The following is a 24,978-nucleotide window of genomic DNA, read 5'->3' as shown; positions in this document are numbered from 1 at the left end:
AAGCCGTTCTCAATCGCAGCTGGAGACATGGCAGCCCATGCTGCAGCCACCACCTCAAGCACCATAAACAAATATACGTCGATGGGACACTTCAGCTGCACTGTCACCAGCAGACGCTAAATGAGCCTCTCTCTGTACTCACACTTCACGCTCTAGGGGCTGCAGCATGGAAGTGCAGTTCAGCAGAAAAAAAGAAACATGCGGACATTTGTTGGCTTCACCTCAACATCATTAGGAGTGCTGCAGTTGTCCAAGAAGAGGCCCAATGTTCTACCTGCCTTCTACCTGTCAGCATCGAAGGCCTCAAGCCTGCTAGCAAATATAGCACAGGGCATCTACGACTTCCCATTCACAGTGTACTGAACCAGCAGCGTGCAGTTCCCCTTGAAGCAGCGTGGCGGCTTCTTGCTCTCTTCAATGACAAGCAATAGCCATTTGTCTGTGCCATCCATGTTTGAGCACAACAGAATCATAACACACTGCTTGCTGTGTTTTCCTCCATGGCATTTCGGCACTACAATGTCCAGGGACCTCAATAGCATCCTCTCATAGAACAAGCCTGTTTCGTACACATTGTAGATGTTGGTGGGCTCACGTTGGTCACATACTTTGTTAGACGGCAGCAATGATGGAAATGATGACCGAATGTTCTTAGGTTGATAGTAGATAGATTTTACGAAATATGGCAGCCATTGATAATGGCCACCTTATCCCAAAGCATTAAAACCTTCCACTTTGTGGCCAGACGAGACACCAAGCAAGGAGCAAGCTGCTGATTGCTTTGTTTCTGCTGCACATGAGACGACAACTTCAGCACACGCACCGAGTTGCAGAATATGAACTACGTACGGTATGCAAAGTGTCATCACATGTAAGTACAGGTTGATGATGATGTGACCATACCATTTGAAATAGGCGATCAACCGCAAGCATGGTGGCCATGATGCGTTTCCAACACCTACAATCACTTCTGGAGCTTTGCTGTTTTTGTAAATGAAAACAGTGGCGGCCACACAAGCATATTGTGGTGATAATTTACGCGATGTGCACAGCAATGGCATTGAAGTGTGTTTTGGGCCCTGTTAGCCTTACACGGGTAGATAACATGCAGACTAATGTTCTATCAGCTTTCATTAATGTGGCATCGCAGTCTAGTGACGATTTATTGTTGAAAAATATGAAATGCATTTGAATCCTATGAGTGTTTGCCAGGGATACAAAAATATTTCATTTGTGGGCAGCACACGCCGCCACCTTCTCCCGCGGGCGCTCGCCGTCGCTTGCGCATGTAGCGCACTCGGCGTGAGCCGGGCGGACATCTTCTCGTGCACGCGCAGCGAGAGCCGGGCGGACACGGGAGAGATGCACTTTGCCCTCTCCCAGTTCTCGCTTGCCTCTCGCGACGCGTGTGCCCGCGCGGGAAGAGGGAAAGTATCCGACGGGCGAGGAGGACATTCCCCTCGCGAAAAGGTATAAAAGCGCGACCGAGAGACCCCCTGGCCTCTCTGACCTCGCTACACCTACCTGCCCATATGGATATACCCGCTGCAACCCGTGAGTGACCTCGTTTGCGTGACTACCACACGCGACGAGGCAAGCCTATTTTAATACTTATTATATAGAGCGTACTTCCCTCTGCAAGTGTGTTTTATTGCTCACAGCAATAAACGTTGTTGAGTTGACTCGCTTGTTGCCTTATTCGCGCGAACCCTACGTAGCTGCGATTATACGCGCTATGGGTTGGGGAAGACCCCCACACCTTGTGACGACAATTTCATTGTCCCTGGCTTTCCTTTTCACGGAGCTACAGCATAAATACATAGGGAGCACAGGCAAAGTAAAAGCAAAAAGCAGGATGTGAAGGTTTTGTTTTCAATTGGTGTTTGTTCCCTTCATGTTTACTGTGACTACATAACTAGCTTCATCAGCTGCTAGCCAGCACTCACATCTATGTTTTCATTCAATTCTGCCTTCCCGTATTGCTATTTTTGTCTAATGTGTCAAACCCACCATGGTCAATCAGCATTCTGCTTCCCTTTAACCACTTTTTTTCTATTCCACAAGCACGCCCTCTTACAGGCACGTGAAAGTGCTTGCTTACCTGAGTCCGAGATTTCATCCCAGTAAGGTGAATCAAACTCAAACTCTCCTTTCAATATCTGAGCAAACAAGTTGGCGTCACTTTCATCGTAGAATGGCGGGTAGCCACAAAGCCTGCATTACAAAGCAAGAGAACATTAGAACAGAGAGCCCACAAGGCCAACAACATACAACTGCCACAGAACCAAGGTACAAGCACTTGCACTACGCAATTATAAATGCATATTTGCTAAAAGCAAGCTGCAATAATGTGTTTTGCATCTTACCTCGATGTCAACACATATACAAAGCATAAGTCGGCATAGTCACTCTCGAGCACAGTGACTCACATTCACTTCACACTGATTTCACAAGTGTGAGATAGGATGTTAGTGATGAACGGTGCGACTAGACGTGGGTATGAACAGGAATGAGTGCCAGTGAGCTTGAATAGACATGAGTGCGAAGAGGAGTGAGTGCCAGTTAACAGGAGTATGAAAAAAAGCCAGCGACAGTAAGTTTGAGTGTACGTGAATACGAACTTGAGTGACCCGTCAGTAAGTGCTAGCTTTAGTCAGCGTCTTCAGATACGTAAAAACTTAGCAACAAGAACCTTTCTAATCAGATACGCCACACCTAGTATCTGCTGTTAACAATACAGTATGTGCCCCTCTGAAAAGAGATCTTGCTGTGTACCTTGAGCTCAATCTCTCAGTGAATAAAACTCCTGACAAACAGAAGTTATTTCCCTGGTCCCTTGAGGTTCCATTTAACAAGAGCCCACTGTATTTGTAAGAGAATATTAATTACGGTGAATGAAATTTTGGCATACTACTATATGTCATCTGAGCAAATGGGCAATTTCATGGGAAATGAAATAGCAAATTCCCTCTGTACTAAGTTTTTATCAAAAGTTCTAAATGACACTAAAAAATTGGCACACTGGGATCACACCTCAGAAAAATGCAAGGATGAAGCTAACAGTTAACAAAGGTGTGGACACACACGTTTTGTGTGCATGCATCCCAAAATCTCCACATGCTGTAGGCACAAAAAATGAATATCAACAAAGTGAGATTTCATATTGTTTAGCTAAATTTCTTTTGTAATATTCAAGCAAAATTTTATCTCTAAAGTATGAAACTGTCACACTGACACTTAGAACCAAAAATTTACAGAGAGCACGTGATGGCATGAGCAGTTGTTGGTAGTTTGTATCATGCTATCTACATTCAGTGGTATGGCACCACTGTGAGAGAAGTGCGTCTCCTGTACATATTAAAATAGTAAAATATGCACTGTAGTTACTCACAAAATATAGGCGATAACTCCTATGGACCAGACATCGACAGCTTTTCCGTAAGGTTTCTGAGCTAGAACCTCTGGAGCTGTAAAGAACAAGAAGCAGTGCAGGCAATTATATACGTGCTTTCAAAACCTTGCAAAATGTATCGATCTGAACAATTAAGTAGACAAACACGTGCATACGCAGGCTAATCACAACTCTTGACACAACCAGCAGTTGACCAATCTAATCTCCTATTGATATAACAGAATTGATGTACAGTAGACTTTCGTTCATTCAACTCTGGTTATTTCAATTTTTCGGTCAATTTGATCTTTAACGAAGGTCTTGCCCAGCACCCATGCATTTCCATGGGTCCGAACTTTCATCATTTCAATCCTAAAATTGTCCTTTGCCAGATAATTTTAACTTGACCAGTCAGCACATAGGCGCCTGACTCCTATGATGACTCCAATAGCGACCCCTTTAGTGGCTCGTCTGTCCCGGTGGAGCTTAGGAGGAACAGACATCATCTCCCATGAAAAACAACAATTTCCAGCCTGCCCCTAGGAAGATTTTCAAGCAATAACTGCAGCTAACAAAGTTTCATTATAATATTTACCCAATTCTCACGCGCTCTTTTTTTTTCCAGGAAAATTGAGCCAGAAATTGCCTGCACAGTGCAATCGGATACAAAACCAAAACGCCGTTGCAGAGTTCTTATGCTTTAGTGCAAAACACAAATGTAATGAGACAAAGCTCCCTTTAAAAAAACTGCCCACCATAGTGCAACACATATTAGACCCTTGCACACTTTTCTTGCTAAAAAATCGGCTGCGCATTAGATTTCTACATTGTTTAGGAGTTTTAATACCATTTTTATGTTAGTTTTCTACTCTGGGCACATAGAAAGTGGGCAAGCATTTCAATCGGTGATGTGTTAGAATCGGAGAAATACTGCAAAGTGAATCATCAGCCTTGTGTTTCAGCGTTTTTTCTGCACCCTGTTTAATTCGACCTGCCAGATAATTCGATCAATTTTGTAGGTTCCATGAGGGTCGAATTAATGGAAGTCGACTGTGTTATTTATGCAGCTAAATTTGTTTCTTTCTTATATAGTATGCTACCATGAAGTAGCGTGCGGACTGATTCTCACTTCTTTAAAGAACATGGCACAAATATGAAAAAATGTGCCACAGGAGTGGTATATCGAATTCCTGTTGCATGTAGCAAGACCTACGTCGAACAGATCAGGCACTGTATAAATAAACCACCCTAGAAACATGACCTAAATTTAAAGAAAAACACCACGGTACATTTGTCCGAGCACTGCAAGGCCTACATGTGTGAACCAAATTACATCGAGATAAAGACTTTCTGAATCTAATACTTTTTCATAATATATGGCTTTCATAGATTATGAAAAAGCATTTGATTCAGCAGAGATACCAGCAGTTATAGAGGCATTGCATAATCAAGGAGTACAGGACGAATACGTGAATATCTTGCAAAAATCTACAAGGATTGCACAGCAACCTTGGTTCTCCGCAAGAAAAGTAGAAAGTTACCTATCAAGAAAGGGGTCAGGCAAGGAGACACAATTTCTCCAATGCTATTCACTACATGCTTAGAAGAAGTATTCAAGCTCTTAGACTGGGAAGGCTTAGGATTCAGGATCAATGGTGAATATTTCAGCAACCTTCGGTTTGCAAATGACATTGTCCTATTCAGCAACAATGGGGATGAATTACAGCAAATGATTGAGGACCTTAACCGAGAAAGTGTAAGAGTGGGGTTGAAGATTAATATGCAGAAGACAAACAATGTTAAATAGCCTGGCAAGGGAACAAAAATTCAGGATCACCAGTCAGCTTCTAGAGTCTGTAAAGGAGTACGTTTATCTAGGTCGATTACTCACAGGTCATGATCATGAGAAAGAAATTTACAGAAGAATAAAATTGGGTTGGAGTGCATACGGCAGACATTGCCAAATCCTGACTGGGAGCTTACCACTGTCGTTGAAAAGAAAAGTGTACAATCGTTGCATTCTACCAGTGCTAACATATGGGGCAGAAACTTGCAGGTTAACAAAGAAGCTCAAGAACAAGTTAAGGACCGCACAAAGAGCAATGGAACGAAGAATGTTAGGCCTAAAGTTAAGAGACGGCAAGAGAGCGGTGTGGAGCAGAGAGCAAACGGGAATAGCCGATATTCTAGTTGACATTAGGAGGAAAAAATGGAGCTGGGCAGGCCATGTAATGCGTAGGATGAATAACCGGTGGACCATTAGAGTTATAGAATGGATATCAAGAGAAGGGAAGCGCAGTCGAGGACGGTAGAAAACTAGGTGGGATGATGAAGCTAGGAAATTTGCTCGCGCAAGTTGTAATCAGCTAGCACAAGACATGTTTAATTGGAGATCGCAGGGAGAGGCCTTCGTCCTGCAGTGGACATAAATATAGGCTGATTATGATGATGATGACAGCTTCTCGGCAAAAGCAAGAATCAGACAGCACACGAGCTAACGAAATCATACTATATCAGAAAGAAAATCTATCGATGTATAAGTGATCCATCCCTTCTGTTGATCAGAAACGAGATTGTTTGGCTGCTGGTTGTCTCAAGAGTTTTGATTAATCTCCGCATGCATGTATTCGTCTATTCATGGATTTGCACCCTAAATTTATCAACTGGAAATACCTCCAGTACATCGCCATTGTGTCTACCTGTTTGTGCGTGTCTTCTCAGCGGCAAATAGGTCTATCATCAAACTGCTAAGGACAAGGTATACAAAGCTCAGAAGAATTTGAAGCGGGAACAAGTACATTTTTCCTACACCATGTGTAAATGTGGCAAGGCAAAAGGAAAAAAGAAAAAAAGTTACAGTCATCACAGAAACAATGTAAAGACAAGGACATGGAAATGCACACTTGCAATCCAACACAAGCATAGGTTTCTTTATGCTGTTTCCATTGTCAGCACAAACCAGCATTATAAAAAACAAAAAAAGAAGAAGACGAAGAAGAGCTGAGCTTTGTACCATTTGCAGAGAAACTACGCAATCATAGCTTAAAAGCACTGTCAAAGACAAGTGCATGCTTCGTCGTACACTTTGTGGAGATTGCTCTGGTGACATGTCATCTGCAGTTTGCAATTCACGCCCATGGTCTTTAATGATGTCTACTTAATTGTGCAGGGAGGCACTTTGGCACAAACAATTTCGAAAGGAAATGTCGAAGTTCAATTTATGGCTGTTTTCCCTGCCCCAATGTTTTTTCACTCAATTTATTGGTGGCTTCAATGCTGTCGTGCCTTCCAGACACTATCTAAGCAAACAATGCGTGTTTAAAAAGCTCGCAACTGAAAACTCAAGTTCTAACACTGCCCGAAGACAGGGATTTTTTTTTTGCTGCTCAGTGGCATTTTGTGACGACTGGTCAACCGATTGCCCTATTAAAGGAAGGCATTAACTAAAGACCCGTTAGAGGTCTGTATAATGGCTGTCAGCATTAAATGAGCTGCAAACAAACAAACAAACAAATGAGCAAACAAAAAGAATACGAAGAGAGTTGGCACACCGACGTATCCGGGGGTTCCGCATGCCGTCGCCATGATTCCAGAGTCTTCCATCTTGGAAAGCCCGAAATCGCTGATCATTATCTTGGACTCCTCATCCGGACTATAGTACAGCAGGTTTTCGGGCTGGACAAGATCAAAGGCAGTGCATATCAACACTACCACACATATCAGCACGAACTTCAAACTGCACAAAGGTGGCATTTAAAGGTAAGAGCACTCTCACATAAGATTAAGTGACTCTGTATCACAAAATCTCAGAATCTGGTAAGATATGTGTGAGTAAGCCTTCCATTACACATTCACCAAAGGGAAGGACTTTAACTGATACAGTCAAACCTCGATATAACGAACCTCGATTTAACGAAATTCACGATGTAACAAACTATTTTTATTTCCCCATCTTAGTTCTATTGATTTAACGAAACCTCAATATAACGAAATTCTCGATATAACAAAATTTTTCGATGCAAGTACAACTTCGTTATATTGAGGTTTGACTGTATGATTAAACGCCCTTTTTGCTTGCATCTTACTCGTTCTCTGTTCTGTAGCAATTATAGCATAGTTCTGCATGCACATACTCGTGCATGTGTGTACGAAGGCCAGTCAATAGCCAGCATGTTGTTGCGCCACTATCCTTGTTACATTCCTTTCATTGCACATTTCCGTGCGGTGGTAGAAGTCTAGTCTCTGTCACAAACAAGCTATTGAGAACTAAAATGCACTACTACGATTGATTAGACGATTCATGGAAACAAGATAAAAATACTGCATCATTTGCACGAGAAAGCATCATTTTGATCAAGGCAAACAAATAAGCTTCAGCACACTGAATACGGCAGCAACATCTGACTCGCAATAAACCCAATGTGCCTCAAATACATGAACCTTACATGAGTCTAGCATCAGTTCTAATGGGACGTCACAACCGCAACCGGCATACTGGTTGCATAAAAGGAATTAGCCTTGGAGATCATTACGCACTGCCCCAAGCTTCGAAGCCACAGCGCAAATTAAAAAAGAAAAAAAAAAAACAAGGGCAGCTTCGCCTGAAGGGAGAAGCATCAAAAGCGAGAGCAAGGTTCAGAGTTGCGTTGAAGCTTCTCAGACGGTTTTCTAACAATACGTGAGGGTGACTTAGCACATTGCAGCACATCGAACAGTCGCTGTGACGCAACGGGAACAGAAAATTTAGGTAAGCATGTTTTCGCAAAGGCAAGTTGAACGTTGAATGCAAAGCTCATATTAGCCAATTTCTGTAATGCAATGGCACTGAGGCGTACCAACAATTTGTCCTGTGACATAATACCATGTCATTTCAGGATGCCCCAGTAAAGTAACAAAGTTACCGGGCCAGAAATTCAATAGAACAGTAATGTTAGCAAGTGTGAACGAAATCATATTGTTCAGCACACTGAGAGATGAAGCACTTCTTCTGCCAATTTTCTTCACTATGTACAAGTTCCTGCATGCACTGAATGATGCGAAGGGCTACAAATTCATCTAGACACTAGTGATGATGTGCGCATGTCTACATCTGTCAGGAGCTCAGTGGTTCGTGCTTCTTGCTCCTAAATGCGAAATCAAACTGCGGCACAACACATACACACAATAGTTGTTGCGTGTTCATGTGTAGTGCTACAGTCACTGTTCAACTGTTCAAACACCGTCTGTTGTTGAAGAACAACCCAGTTTCCATACAAGACTGTCCTTAAGTTAAACTTACAATACAACAAGCAGCGCTGCATTTGCATATGGGCTGCACGGCGATAGTGCCACTCAGTGGATTGGCTACTTGCCTCGGCCAAACACTCAAGCATTGATAAAAAGACAAACACCCAGTGTCCAACTTGGCGAAGCAATTGAACCCGACGACTCTTTCAGGTTTGTGTAAATGCTGCCAGAAACAAAGCACCAAATATGCACAGACACAATGTGCAAAAGGAAAGTACCTTCAGGTCTCTATGGACAACCCCTTGTGAATGCATGTAGTCTACAGCTTCAAGAATCTGCCGTATCAAGTCACTGGCGTCCTTCTCTGTGTAGCTCCCCTTCTCTACAATGCGGTCAAATAGCTCACCCCCTGTAACACTGCAAAGAGAGTTATACAATTAGTGCCTTTTAAACATGTCACAGTCCAGTTATGGTACAAAACATTTCCCTCCCCTACTTCCCCCAAAAAGGAAGCATCATAAGTGAATTACAAATTATTATTACAAGGATTCAGCTGAGTGTTCTAATAGGTCTCTCCTTGAGCAAGTCTGGACAAAATTTTTTATAATAACTTGCAGTATAGCACAGAGTCTGAGGAACGTTTCTCCTTGTACAATAGGTATTTAAAACAAATGAAGAAGCAAGGACTTACAGCGTGAAGTATGCTGGAACAAAAGGACGGCAAGAAATAGGGATCCGCGCTAACTTCCAACTAAGGTTTATTCTGAAAATGTGGTGCTTTATACATGCTACCAGAAGGTAGTACAGTAAGAAGGCCAGATAAAAAACCATTCTACAAGGCATTAGCACTCATCCCTGTCTGATGTCATCCTGTTGTTTCTACTTTGCACGATTACACTACTGCAACATAATAATATAACTAGTGAATTCAGCCACCAATTGAAGTAAATTAAGAGCCAAGTTACACGTACACCAAGCAATAGAAGTCTGTGCCTTGCACTTTATAGTAACTCATTTTTGCTGCTCAACCTCAATCTACCACACAAGCCAAGTTATGCGTGCCCATTAGCTATGGTTAAGTTTAACCTCAGTTACTGTCTGCCGCAGTCATGCTAGGCAACGGAGAAAAATAAACCTTGGGTATAGATGCAGTTAACTAGAGAAACAAAATAAGTATGGTCAGGTTTTTGTATAACTCTATGAAATTGCAGTACACAGTAGCTGAGGCCCAGCATTACTATTGTTATCGAGCCTGTGTGACTGGAACACAAAACTGCACCTCATCAAGGTGAAGTGATTTGCAGCATCAGATCTCTACATGCCAGTGGTACCCACTTATCTGGTATCTAAAAGGCAAGTCACCATTTCCAGCTGTGGGAGTTTCGCCAGCTGACATCATCAACTCTGATAAAGCATTTCCAAACCAGTGGAAGCAGTGTACTTAAACTGACATCATGACGCCCCTCAAACATCACAGTATCAACCAAGTTGGTCAGAATCTTTGCTGACAAGTGAGCGTGGGCAACTAATACCAGTGCTGACTTCCAATTGGCTTTTAATTTGTCAAAGGGCGCACATTTAAAGTCGATGCAGCACAAACAATGCTGTTAACACCATGCACCGAAACACCTTTTCCTAGTCAAGAAGAAAGACAGAAGGGGTGCTCCCACATTGCTCGCCAAATATATTAATCAAATAAATTTCAATAATTTATCTTGTAGTCTGTTCCTAAGCTTTTTTTTAACACAGCACCATTAATCTGTCTATCTGTTGTAAAAAAAAAAAGCCAAGAAAGAGACTACACAAGAAGAATTATCAAAAGAGATTTGATTGAAAAACTTGGCGAGCAACAAGTGTGCACATTTGTATCGTTCTTCTTGACAAAAAAAAAAAAAGGAGTTTTAATGCAGGGTGTAAACTGCATTGTGTGTGCTGTGTTGGCTATAGATGTGTGCCTTCTGACAAATACAAAAAAAAAGCTTGGAAGTCAGTGCGGTGTATCTCCTTCTATTTTAGTGACATAAAACCCCATAATTTAATTTTTTATTGCGATAGCAATTATATGGACACTTCAACCGGATTTCTGCCGTCGCCGTCGCCGTGAGGTTCCCTATAGATAAAATCTTCGCCGCGCGCCGTATGCCCGAGCGGAAGCGTGCGGGGACGCGCGCTACCACGGAGAGCCAACGCACTCAATCACCCACACGCAAGCAAGGAAGCGGGAAGCCAGCGCCGGAGGGAGCGCGGGGGGGGGGGGGGGCGCATTTCTACTCTGCTAACAACCGCGCTCGTCGTTCGCTCGCCCGCAGTCTCTTATCTCCACACGGCTCTGACCTTTATGCGCCGTGCATTCGCTGCTCAGTTTCCGTTGCAGCGATAGACCGCACGTACCTTCGCCCGCTGCGCGGCGTATGCACTCGCTGCCAGCGTTTTGACAGTCGTTGGCTGCAGTCATTCAGTGTGATCTATTCATGTTTGTTTATGCGCGCTCACACCACGCTTGTTCATTCAGTTAGTAATAGTCGGGCCACATTTTCCAACGCACGCTACGCATGCAATGCTGCCCAGATCGGCAGTGCAGCACTACAGGTGTGTCCCTTCGCACGTGCTGCCCACGGTAAGCGCTTCTCATCAACACCACCGTTTCACACGCGCCTTCTCGTGGTCATCGAGTCTCTCTTCATGTCGGTATACTTACGCCGCAGCACACCTGCTTACTTAATCAGCTCATGTTTACTACAATTCATATTGCTACCAAGGCCGCTCACCTTACTTCGTATGACATTGCTGTGTTGCTATCGCATTCATTGCTTCGCCCTTAGGGCGAAACTGTGACATTTTTTTAGTCCCTCATTTTACAGGGTTATTATTAGATGATAATGAATAACCAACTAGCCCGAATTTCCCCTCCAGTAAGCCTGCACTTTTATTTTTATTTCTAACTTCTCTGCTATGCATAGGACAGTTAATTATAACAAAATGATTGCAGCAGCCTATTTACTCGAAACAGTTAAACTTGCATAGGAATCCTCAGAAGGTTTCCAACAATCAAGGTAAGAATTTACAAACATCAAAACTACTTTGAAAAAGTGCGGGGCAAACCACGAATTGAAATGGCACGGGTAAGAGCATTTTCCGCAACAAAGGTCCATTATGTAGAGAGACAAATGAATAGTACAGAAGTATGTTAACTGGAAGGCATTTTTTAACTAGTATACAGTAGGAGCTGACAGATATGCTTTAGCAAAGAAAACATAAAAAAAGAACACGAGGAAAAACATATTGCATTAAAAACTGCATGATCCAAGACATATAATCCGAACACCCTATTTCAGTGTTCATCAGCTCAAGTCACAAGTCATGAAATTATATGAATAAGACATCTATCAACAAGCTTACACTGTTCACTAAATGAAAGAACCAAATGGAAGTCACAGCAAGTCAATCATATAGCAGATTATTTCATATCATACAGTGCATCAGTGCTCACGGAAGGACATCAATGCCTGAGTGACTGTGAAAAATAATTAACACTTACAGTTCCATAACGAGGTAGACTTTGTTTTTGTCCTCATATGTTTCCAGAAGCTGGACTATATTTGGATGCTTCAACCTGTAAGAACAAAGGCACACAATTGAGATAACAACCCAAGTTCCTGCAGCAAAAGCTGCATGTGAAAACTGTATCACTCTCTTTCACAGACATGATACAACCTGCAAGAATTATAAGGCCAGAGTGTAGGGACTGTGAAGAAAGAACAAAAGCACTACCGCAAGAGTAGAGAAATAACCATACCCTTTATTGGACGGGCTTCTGCCCAGAAAGGAAGTTTAACTGACGTATACAGAGAAATGCATGGACACCAATTATCGATTCTACATCTGCTGGTCAAGCTGTTCCCTATTCAAGCATGCGTCACTGCACATTACAAAGCAATCGCTGCTGCTCACGTAGATTCGACCTTGTACAATCGCATTCACTTGGCACATGCAATCTGATTTGAAATGCCCTTTCTTTTCACTATTAAAATGGCGACAAAGTTCATGAAATTACAAATACGGAAAGCGCATCTTTGCCAAATGAAAACATGAAGACAGTGCTATTTTGACGAAAGTGGTCTCCAACAAAAAAGCAGAACAATGTGCTCTTCCCAACAGATGAACATTTGGGATCCACTGTTACAGCGAAGTGTAAACAGTTACCGTGGAGCTTGGTATACCTCCTCATTCTAACCAGCAAACAGCGGGGAACGTTCTGAGAGTAATAAATTTGGCAAATTGGCTTAAACTAAAAAGAAAGAAAGTAAGAAAAAGTTATGCAGATCCTACGCTCTGTGGGAACCGTTGTAAGCGAAGCTTTCTGTGCGATTTGTGTTGATTGTTGATAATTAGCGGTGATGCTTAGGGCAAATGCTCATGTTCTTTAGCGTTTAGTGCAATATGAGAGTGGCGAGTTGATGTTACGCATTACCCTGCACGCACCACTTGTGTTTGTCTACCTAGTACGCAGAACACACAGCGAGATGTGTTTGTTTGAGGCATTGTTGTGCGCCACTGTTCACAGCCAGCGAGAAGGCTAGCACTGTCTTTGCCTCACATGGCGCACGGCATCGTGGCAGAAGTGATGAGATTTTTGCATTTAAAAGAAAAAGTTAAAATCTAGTGACTGCTGATTACGAATTTTTGATTTAGGTTGTCAACGTTTTAATAAAAGTTCACAAATATCACAAATTTTCAGAAAATGAGACTATTAAGTTTACAACTCTCTACCTCAGCAATGTAAAATGATATCTAAATTCTGTAAATTGCACCTAATAGTACATCTAAAGCGGACAAAACCGATATGCTATAAATGGTTTTCAAATAAACCACTAATATGTGAGTAGAACTTGTGCAAAGCCCTTGTAAACAAAGTAACAAATTCACGTAAGATATAAATTATCTATCAGATTTGTCTGCTTTGGATGTTCTAATGGATGCAGTTTACATTATTGGCAGTATCTGTTCTTGGTGTAGAATTACGAATTTGTAGACTTCGTGCTTCTATTTCTTGCAAGGTTACCAGTTTTTTTTTAATTCCTTTAAAAAATATCAGGCTCGAACTTCCCACAGTCCCTAGAATTAAACTTTCTCTCTCAAATGCAGCAAATATAATTAAAGTGGGCTCAGTGGTTATCTCAGCAAAGTGTTTCTGTGTTTTATATGTATTGAATAGATGGCATCAGAGTTGGGCCCGAGCTAAAACTTCCCCTTAAAACTAAATCATTCAGCATTTATTTCAATAAAGATGGAAACACTCAATATTACTGGTGGTCTCTCCTGCAATGACAGTCAATTTCTTGCACTGCAATCCTCTTGCGTGTTTTGCTTGGCGATATCTAAGTAAACAGGCAGACTTAACGGGCCTATCATAAAATGAACCCGCCACTGATTCTAATTGAGGGTAACCCAACCTTTATCATTTACCTCACCTCACTTACGGAGGAATATATATTGTCTTTGTTGTTTTGTTTTTCTCTCACTGACATTGCAATTTGTAACAAAATTCTGCATGATGATGATGAAATAAACTTAAATTTTCGAGACAGCATTCCCGAGCATTTGAGCTGTGGATCACGCTAGGTGGTAGGGTCCCTCATTCCAGGAATCCTCTAGCCGCAATAGCATCCCGGGCTACCTCTTTTTATCAAGAAGCTTCATAAGATATATAAACTGTTCCTGATTTACCTAAATTTGGTGTAAGATGGCTCACTATTTTAGTGAATGTGAATAGCATCAACTTTGTCGATGGAAATAAAAAGGAACAACAGGAATAATTCTAATGTTAATGTGATACTTATTCTCTATTTATACCTGCAACCATACCTTAAGTTCTTTTTTAGCCAGAAAAAGAAAAAATATATATTTCATGGAAGATCAGGTAAAAAAACAAACATCATATGTCTTTGAGAAATACAAGCCTTTCTACCATAGACAAAAGCCCAGTCTACATTTGACAGTACACCTGCATTTATTTTCTTGTAACACTACAAAAATCTAAAGTGTATGTAACATAATATTTTCATCGTTTACAGCATTCTTTTCTAAACTTACACATGAAAATCAGCTTCCAGAAGCACATACAGTCAACGTCCGATTTTTAAGACTGCCTAGGGACCGCGAAGACATCCGAAAAATCGGGCAGTCCGAAAAAATGAGTGCATGTCTTTTACTGCCCCCAAGGGCACAAATCACCGCAGGCACGTCCTAAATACTAGCTCTGAAGACCTGTCAGTACACATATTAGGCGTATCAATGCTCGTACTGTGATGAGACGGCGGGTGCATGCGTATATAATTAAGGAATACATACCGTGTGCCGTGACAATTGCCCCTTCCCACTCATTGTATGCTTCACCGCAATACTTTGCAAATGCTTCACCGCGTCACATTTCTCTATTGAGGTGAAGCTGACTTTTGGAAACCGGCATTGTGCAACGCGCCGTGCTTTCCGAGCTTCGAAGACCTTGGCGAGGATTAGGAAGACGGAGGCGGCACCATTGCTAACAGCGGCGAATTGGTTAAGTGAAGAACATGGCACCGAACAGCAGAAAGCTTGGTAGCGAACGTCGCAGTAGTTAGACCTAGCGTTGTCGCGGCGGTGGTTACAGCTGCCAGCGGATCTGCGTGCGAAAGCACCGGTTCGAGGCGGCGGGATAACCAAAATGGCGGTGGTGGTGGCTTCGATTAATAGCGTTTCAGACCTGCGGTCATGGCAAGAAGTCCGGAAAATTGGACGGGGAAGGTTTTTTGCGTCTGAAATTTCAGATGTTCTTATACATAGACTCTGTGGGGTACGTGGCGGTGCCGCGAAGATGTCCGAATTACCGGGCATGTCCGATAAATCTGGCGCCTGGAAAATCAGTCGTTGACTGTATTTGGAATGATATAAAATTATTAGGCTGTGCACGTAGCACTGTCTGCTATGCCCACTACTTTATTAAGTTTGGCTCTGAATACATCAATGACATCAAAACAGGCAAGACACTATAATGTGTCAACTGGCAAAGCCCTTCATAGCAAAATAGCATTTATAAGTAAAACAGTCTGCTGTTTCTTTATTTATTTTAAAATATAAGTGTTCCTATAATTTAGAAACTACAGGGGCACTAATGGGGTAATGTTGTACACGGCCGGTTTGCTTCAGTTGAAATCCAGCCAGACACAAGAAATCTATATAACGTTGAAACTGCTGATGGGGCACTTTCCAGTTTTGCTTGCCGTCCCATGTGACGTGGCAATGTTTCATGTGACCTAGTGTTTCACTGGGATACTAGTGCCTGACAAAAACCCACCTTGCAAGCAAAGAACATAATTGAAATAAAGAAACGCTTGCCAATTAAAATAAAATATGAATTGTGACATTTTGATGCCCATACAATGTTCACAATGTGGCAATTAGTCATCGCTTTGGCTACAGCTGTGTAACAAAGGACCTGTATATACCCCAGAAATGTTAGAGTCAATATTTCATTTGATTTGGCGAGTGTAATTTTACTTCAATTAATTACTGCGTAGCGCTGTAATGCTCTCAGCATCTGATGTTGTATTTCCAAGAATTCTGCACATCTGCTTCTAATGCCTTATCACCTTATCCCGTGGCCCAATAACATGTGCTTCTCTATAAAGTGCAGCTCAACTACTTGCTGCTCTCTGCTCACTCATTTCTGATGTGTAATATTATTTTGCGTGTTTTCTATGGCTGCAAGAAATCTGTAGAAACTGCAAGGAATCAGCCAGTTCCGCCACTGATGCAACGAGGAGTAGCTGCGTGTTCTGAATGGTTTAAAATAAAACACAGTATCTTAATTGGCAACCAAAAGCTTAAAAGTAACGGAACACAACAATAATTTCAATGTCTTCGTAAAGTTGATATCAATGGTGATCTACACAACACCACAGTGAGTGCTGCTGCAAGATAGAGATATGAAACAAGGAACTGAATGTGTTTCACTGAACAGCCCAACTAAAAGTGCAGGCTCTTTGTAAAACCATGCAGCTGCTAGCTGCTTTCTTTTTGTTTCGCAGGCAATCACAGAGGCAGTCATGAAATGCTCCATTGAAGAATGAGTTCAATAATAAGTTAACGACACCTCAATGGAATATCATTAGAAGTCTGAAAATGGCTCACAGAATGAAAAATGTTAGCATCTACTGCTGGGCCTACTTCCATAGCCAGATGTCTAGTATAACTGTCCGTCTGTGTTGAGGAGTGGCAATACACAGAAATCTTGATATAACGATATACAAGCAAAAGTCATTCGTAAGAGTATGCTAACGCTGTCTCCCTAAGCTACAGCTCCAAGAATATTTGATACATGAAAATGATGTCATGCATCACGTCTCTGTAAAATGCTCTTTTTTTGGGGGCCCTTCCACCTTACTGGCAGAGCTAGTCTGATAAATTGCAACAACAATTTACTTGCACACATCTATGTCAGATCCCTGGTCTTTGTACTCAGGCCTACCGCTGCACTGCTTGTGTCGCAGTTCTGTACTGCGACACAAGCAGGACACCTAGTTCAAGTGCAATTTATTTCCAGCACCAACATATACCAGGCAAAGATGTTGTGCTCAGTGGACAAGAAGCCTCGTAAACAGGCATAAAAATGTGAGCTGACCATCACATTTGACAGGAAGTGATGCATCTGTGTGTAAACGGCAGCTGTATCACAAGCACATACAACCTAGCAGTAGTAGGTCACACTTAAAAAATAAGAACAATTTTCCAAATAATGTTACTTTCTTTCATGCCTATGACACTCCTTTTCCATCGAGGTCCACTCTGCTTTAAGCCATGGCTAGCAATAGTTGTACGTGTGCATGCGTGCCAACTCTCCTAGGAGACTCTTTATCTGAGAGACTCCAATACTGCCGATTGTACAAACATGGCCATAATTTGCCCTAAAGACTTCCCTAACTCCACCATAAAAAAAAAAATTCTTTAGCACACGTCACACAGCCCAACCACATCGTAATTTCCATTATGTGCTAGGTAGCTAGCTGAAGTCACATTTAAATTCAAGCTATTTGTGTGTATGCAGCGTAGGCCAAACTCAGATCACTTCAGATCGAGGCATCCATTGAGTGTGTGGGAGGCAAAGGCATATTAAGCGATGCACTATGGCCGGTTCCTTAACCCTTTAACTGGCAGCTCAACAATATTGTTGACCTAACAAAAGCATCTGCAAAAACTAGACAAAGCCAAATATTAGTCTGTGCCTTTCAATTTACCTTTATTTATGTAATTTATGTACCTACTCAACAGTGTAATTCAATAAAATGTCGAGCGTGAGCAGCAGCAGATGTATTGGTCACAAAACCTGAAGGCTTCGTCGTTATCTTCTTAGCACATGTGGGGGTCATGTTCTAGCTAATGCAAATTTTTTTCCCCCTTTTTTTTAGGCAAGGTCTTATTTCTTAACTTCATAAAGGTACATCTCAAGAACACACATTAACCTTGCCAAAGCAAGTGCCAGAGACTAGCTTGGGAGTATACGTTTACCTGTCACCAGCTGGTCAACAATAATTTTGACGTACTGTATCACGCTTAGTTATTAGAGAAACCGTTTAATATTTCAATTGGTATGTATTTGAGCAAAGTAATGAAGAACTAAAGCAATAAAACCATTCCAGGTCAACTCTTTCTTATCTTTCTTATTTATTTCTTATCTTTTCTTATTTATTTCTATTTCTTATCTTTCTTATTTAGATAACAAAGGGCCACTGTCATGGGACATAGCGTACAATCCCGAGAGATGCCCCACCCCCGAAAGATAACCCACCCCTGAACACGAGAATAAACGCATGTTCATTCTTTGGCTGCTATACATTTTTCAACTGCACACTGAAAGTTAGCCCACCTCATATTTTCACTCGATTTTCTCTCGATTTTAGGTGGGCTATCTCTCGGGATTTTACGGTCGTATGTGTTCCTTAACCATTACATGCAGGTGCCTTCTCCAGTCTCAACACAAGCACCGTGATGTCTAATAACTGTACTGGCAGCCATTCAGAGCTGTTTCTGACATTGCTGTGGCCCAGAAGAAAGGAGCAATTTTTTTTTCTTTCCTCACTCCTGATTCTATAGCCCATTCCAATGAGGAATGATTAAGCATTTGTACAGATCAGACATACTACATGCACAGTGGCTTTAAAACTTTTGACAAGGAGTGTAATGCCTGCGACTGCCCCTGATGATTTTAGATGCTGCATCAGTCCATGCAAAAAGTCAATAGTGAATTGCCATCATATTCAGACACATGCCCAACTGATGCCCCGCACCATTCCATGGGAAAAAGGTTCAACACTGACCTTCTGAGAACCTTGATTTCATTTTCGAGGGAGTCCTCTTTTCCCTTGAGGGCCTTTTTGTCGATACACTTGATAGCATGCATGACTCCTGGGGTGTCCTTACTCTCCGCAAGCACAACCTGGGAGAATGCCCCACTGAAACAGTCAAAGATGGCAGAATTGAGCAGGACATAGGTTTTGGAGTATTTGATGCAGTATAAGAAACGTTTCCAGTGCAACAGCACCAAAAAAAACACACAAACACTCTCACACATATCCCACTGTGTTGTCATTAGGTTTGTGATAACGTAAAACTATCTCTGAGCTTATTCCAAATCCACCATTAGCCCTACGTTTAGCAAAATATTTGCGGGCCGTACCCGTTTCACCTGTCGTCACTTGGCATTTGGCACAATAGGAGTGTCCCAAAAATTTTTCACCAATCACAGAGGGCTCATGACAGATTTCAAATAAACTCAGAGTGGAATAGCTTTACATTATGGCGACCTAGCTTTCCATCCTATAAATTTTTCACACAGTGAGCTCAGCGTGGCACAGCTTTAACATTTGACAACATGCAAGTGTAAATTCGTCAGAGCAACCAAAAACAGATAGGCAATGATACAAGAAGCAAAATATGATTATACACAGTAAATGCAGATGTGCTGCCAAATATACCAGTACACCATTGTTCAAGTAAGCTGCTTAGACAGAACTTGGGCTGAGCTTCTGCAGCTTTGCTTGAAGATCTCTGAAAGGCCAACTGCAATGCAATTTCAATTAGGCTAAATTGGTAATAAACGAGTAGTATATTACTGAAGCAATCTTGATAAAGTTTTAGGGCCAGGAATGGTCTAATTTTCTTATTTTTGGCCTTTAAATGCACCTGAGCAGACGACGTAGACAACTGGTGCTTAGTGCATGTGACATAAGCCTCCAGCACAACACCTCCGAGAGCTTTCAGTGCACCCCAAGCAAGCAGTGCCTGATTTCGGCAGGTCATGCAGAGGGGCCACGCATTCCGAGTTATGCTGTAAAGGGTAACGGTGGCATTTTTTTATTTTAAAATTTTGTCTATGATTGCGTGCTTTTCGTAACATCCTCTTGTGTGTAAGACATAAAATTTCGCATGGAAGCTGTTCTATATTTATACTACGTGAAACTAGGCTTCCACACAGCCCAAATTTTTGCTGCAGTTGGCCTTCACACAATTCTAATCAGAAATGTCATTGTTTCACAGCAAACCAAAGGCACTGTTGAAGGCGCATTTTCCCACAAGAACTTCAGACAGGAGTCCTGTAACAGCAGAGCTACAGGTGAGGCAGCGAAAGCCTACAGCCTACTTCAGTTCCGCACAAGTCCGCAAGATGGAGGAAGTTACTAGTTCTTCATGCTACTCTTGGGCCATGGTGCTCTTGGGAAAAAATTTTCGCTTCCATAAAACCTCGCTCTTTCTTCTCCTTCACTTATGGCACTGGGCCAGAGCATGATTAAATGTGATCCTCAACAAGGTTGCTGCTCTGCCACACACCAAAAAGCTCCGAGCAGACGATAAATCTTTGTGCAGTCATTCACGAGGTGTTATGCACACCTTGCTGGTCACGACGACACCCTAAACTGTTGATATTGTCAAGTGCCTGTGACGCTAGCACGCACGTTTCCATGTGCCTTAGATGCGCATGAGCAATGCAGATTCAGGCATCCTGAATAGGGAATACCTAGGTGAAATCTTGCAAGTCCGCTTCCTCCCACATCTCATTTGAGCCACACACAATGATGGACGTCACCATGGAAGTGGTTATATAGCACAAGCGCACAAGCTGTTGCCACTATCCTAGCCACCATCTCACCCGTACTATGTCCTCGCTGCTTCCAAGCCTACCCTCGGCTCGATGCTGCCATAAGCTCGAGGTCGGCCATATTGTCTAAGATAGCCTAATAGTGTGGAAAAGCCTACTTGTAGTATTTTGTGTATCTCTTATTACATGCACTGATCGTCTACCACTGAGAAAAAAACTCCACTTTCAGTCATTGACCTCATTGAAGCTGTACTAGAGTGACACCAGACACACAGCTTGAGTAGCACAGCGTCGGGTAGCTCTATAAATACACTGCTTTCCATTTATCATCATCATTCATCCCTTCTTTTCTTCACCCTTCCCCTGTGTACAGTAGCAAGGCAAGGCCAAGCCAGCTGCTTATTTTCTAGATTTTCTTTGCCGAGTCCCTTGTTGCATAACAATTCTCGAACACTGTAAACAAGTCATCATGCACCACTCTGTGATGTCAACACTGTCACCCGGATGGAGCAAGTCGACTCAAGCAACATCCTAATGGCATTGAGCTGCACGTCAGCTACATATGGCTTATGAATTCAAAAGCAAGGCGTTCACATGGAGTTCAACAGTTGACTTTTTTCTCTACTGTTCCTCAGAACAGGACAAATGCTCAGCAATCTCACAACCTTGCTAGTACTACTAAATAAACCACAGCCCATGCAACCACCCTGTCAATCAAGGATTATTAAGAATTCCACACATTCCAATTTCCGGACCGGAATTAAAGAAGAAAAAATGAACACGTTTTACGGATACTGGTTTTCACTAAAATATGAACCTCTAGTTTCATTTAAATTCCATGTATCTGCATGCAGCTTGTATTTTACACAAACTGGTGAAATGTAATCCGAGTAAGTCAACCAGACGAGTCAGTTGCAATATGCTAAAAGCACCAAATTTATACGTTCTACGGCAAAAGAATTAGCACCTTCAGCTACAAACCAATGCACAAATAAATTCATGACAACTGATGAAGAAAGCGGGCACATTTAAGGAAGTGTTGCTTTCAAAATGAGCAAGTTAGGCTTGCACGTTCGAGGCAAGAGAGTGGTGAGATCACATGTGCTCATTATCTCCAAGACAGTTACACTGTCTAATTGAAAATTACAACAGTCACACTGTCTCCACCTGCAACATATATGATCATCTGATACAACTAGAACCATGATAGGCGAGTGCAACTCAAATTCACCAAGACAAACATTCATTCGTGACTATCGTGGCCCTAAGTGCTGCAATTGTTAGGCCCACTTGAAGTGACATAAAAGCAAGCATTCAATGGACCTAGATGTTAGACAGCAGACCTAGAAAGCTTGCACTGTTTTTATATGTCAATAGATAACTTGAATACAGTGAAATAATGACTGAATAGAGCTGCACAATTCTGAACTTCAAGTCACCCAAGGCAAACATGCTGCTTTAAGAAGCTGCACCAATGACCATGGAGATTATGCTCCGCTGCATACTACTGGCTTCTTTGAGTCAAAAGCATGAACAAAGAAAGAAGGGCGCCGCAATTCCACTGAAATGGTAAAAAAAAAAAAAAACACATGACGTGTTGGCACCTGGCATAGAAAAATCTTATAAAACTGCCCAAGCTGCACTTGATTTCGAGTTGAAATGCAATAGCCTTCTTCATCATGAGTGGATAACCGCATGTAAAGAGTGCTAAATGAGACTTGTCCTGCCACGGTACCTGTTACCGTACCCTCCCAATAGTAGCACCTATCCAGTCCTACATTTTTGGCTTCCTCATTTACAAAAGTTCTTCTCTTGGTGAAAAGGGTGCTCTGCATGAAAACCTTGAAACACTCAGCTATCACTTTAACTTTACTTAAAGTGTTTTCATTGTCCCTTTAACCTAAGAGCTCACGCAGCTCTGCAGCTTCATATATCTAGGGGGCAACGCAACAGCATGCACCAGGTTTCAAAATAATTTGACATCACACTTGTTTATTGTTATGTCTTTCATGTGAATAAAGTCTGCAAGAACGTACTACCATGGTCAATTGAAACACAGAGAAATTGTAAAGCAGAACATCTCTTATAATAACTCGAGCAGACACTCGTAAAACACCAATGTTACGGTCATCAAAGATAGGACAGGACCCAGGCTAAGTGTACAAGCCGAAATAATGCCAACATTACATGAAGTTGCAAAAGTGGAAATGAAAGAATGTGTTACAATTAACCCTAACTTGTTCGCATTGAGTTTATCCACAACAGTAAACCAAGCATAAACTCTGCCCTTTTTACTGTGCTGTAGCCGCTAGCATGGAACATGCAACTAGCGTATTACTTTTGCAATATTACATGAATACAAACTTTGTCTTCTACCTGAAGACATGAAATTTGCATTTCCTTTCAAGTAAGGCAAGTTCAAATGGGACATATAGTGAAAGTGACAAATATAAGTGAACATTACGAGCTACACAAAGATAGGAGCTTAATATTTCGCTAAAACTATTGATCAGAATCCAAATATTAAAAAAAAAATGCACAGTCATGATGTGAACGATAATGTGGCTACTGTATTTCAAATCAGGATTGTGGATTGATGATTTGTAATGCCGAACCTATACTGTACCAAAGTTGAAGCGTAAGTGCAACCATAACTTTATATACAATGGCTATACAGTATTGGCACAAAGTTGTGAGGTGGAATTAAGTTAAAATGAGAAGCTTGAGAGGAAAAGTATCACCTATTCTACAATAGGTAGAATAGGCATAGCACAAGTTAAATGCTAATGTGCTTTTCGTTATCCACTGCAAGCAGTGTAAAATAAGTAATATTGAATCCCTGCAATATTACATTCCAAACAGGACCACCAGAAAGGAAATGTACCAAGTGAAAGAATCGTTTGTTTCATCACGTCTTTATTGGCAGGACCAGGCCTGGGGTAACAATTACTGAAGAAAATGGCAAAGAGGAGAATGTTATACCAGCATTCTGATGTAGTAATAGCATTAGTTCTGATGATGCAATATATTCCATGAAGTCCTTGATAGATTCTCTGCTTCACTAAATGGTCATATTAGGGTAATGTGAAGTTTATTAGGAACATAATAGAATGAGAACATTACTACATGCGACTGCTAGTTCTCATGTCGGTATGCAAAAAAGAAATCTATTTGCATGTCAAAATCTTGTGACATTGACTCAGATTCTACAAGTGATGCTTTAGAAATGAAGTAATTTTTTGTTTGTTATTTTAATCAAGCTTGTCAAGCAATACAGCACAACCAGAAACCTACTTAAAGATTCACTAATCCTCATTGTTTTTTGTTTTCATTTTTCTTTTTTCTCAAGAGTTAGAGTCAAAACTAAACCCTTAAAGGCAAGCTGGAGAGAAAATCTCGCAGTTTTGTTTCTTTTTTCAGTGACGAATAGAATATAAATCTGACATTCACCGGGAATTACAATGCTTAAACAAATGTACATAGAGCCAATTCAAAACGAATAGAGAAATTCGTTTGATATATCAATACCATTCTTAGTTATAATTAAAATTACAATACACTGCTAATAGCTTTAACAATCTGCTTTAACAATCTTTTACGATTTCCCTCACTTGCAACATACTTTCTGTTTACACTTACAACAATTAAGCAAACCAAATTTCGAAATTTTGAGTCACAGAAGTCGTGCGCAGTGGCACAACGCTTGATGAAGGCTCTTCAGGTAATTGAAGCATGCATACCACTGATCACAGCCTATAAATGACAGCACCTCAAGCAAGGGTCTCATACACGCAGTCTGCAGAGCTATTAGAGTGCTTTAGCTTGTCCATATAATTATGACCCATCAAGGAATGAAAGGTTACTGCAGACGTGGATGGCAGCAACAACGATGGCAGCAACATCTTGTGACATTGCCCAACAACAACGCATTCGACACATTTTTGCGCTTATGGGTGTTTTCGTCGAACAAAAATTTTCAAAAGAACTTCATGCTGATGATTGCACCGCTGCTGTCCCTTTACGCCAGCAGCTAAGTGAAAGCTGGTTAATCACTGCAACAATAGTTCGGTGTCCTCTGGTTAAGCTCCAAGCCACAAGATGGCATCACCAATGAAGCTTCACCCAGTGCGAGTGTGTGTGTGCGTGCGTGTATGCATACGTGTGCATGTGTGTGTGCATGCACACCCATGGCCTCTTTCATGCCAACTTGGGTCACTGGGTAGTCCATGGT

At 41.7% G+C, this 24,978-nt stretch overlaps 1 protein-coding gene across 1 annotated transcript in view; it reads right to left on the bottom strand.

Moving 5' to 3' along the window:
* The window catches only part of LOC119431339 (calcium/calmodulin-dependent protein kinase type 1-like), a 62,863-nt gene that overhangs the window by 22,054 nt on the left and 15,831 nt on the right, over positions 1-24,978 (bottom strand). Inside the window, exons 2-7 of the mRNA XM_037698825.2 lie at positions 18,970-19,104; positions 12,156-12,230; positions 8,896-9,034; positions 6,943-7,066; positions 3,392-3,467; positions 2,102-2,214 (exon numbers count right to left, since the gene is read on the bottom strand). Of these exons, the coding sequence (XP_037554753.1) occupies positions 2,102-2,214; positions 3,392-3,467; positions 6,943-7,066; positions 8,896-9,034; positions 12,156-12,230; positions 18,970-19,104 (662 nt within the window). The remainder of the gene's footprint in view (positions 1-2,101; positions 2,215-3,391; positions 3,468-6,942; positions 7,067-8,895; positions 9,035-12,155; positions 12,231-18,969; positions 19,105-24,978) is intronic.

The sequence above is a fragment of the Dermacentor silvarum genome, chromosome 10 (genome assembly GCF_013339745.2).
Source record: "Dermacentor silvarum isolate Dsil-2018 chromosome 10, BIME_Dsil_1.4, whole genome shotgun sequence".
NCBI lineage: Eukaryota > Metazoa > Arthropoda > Arachnida > Ixodida > Ixodidae > Dermacentor > Dermacentor silvarum.
This window is presented reverse-complemented; position numbering and strand designations above follow the sequence as displayed.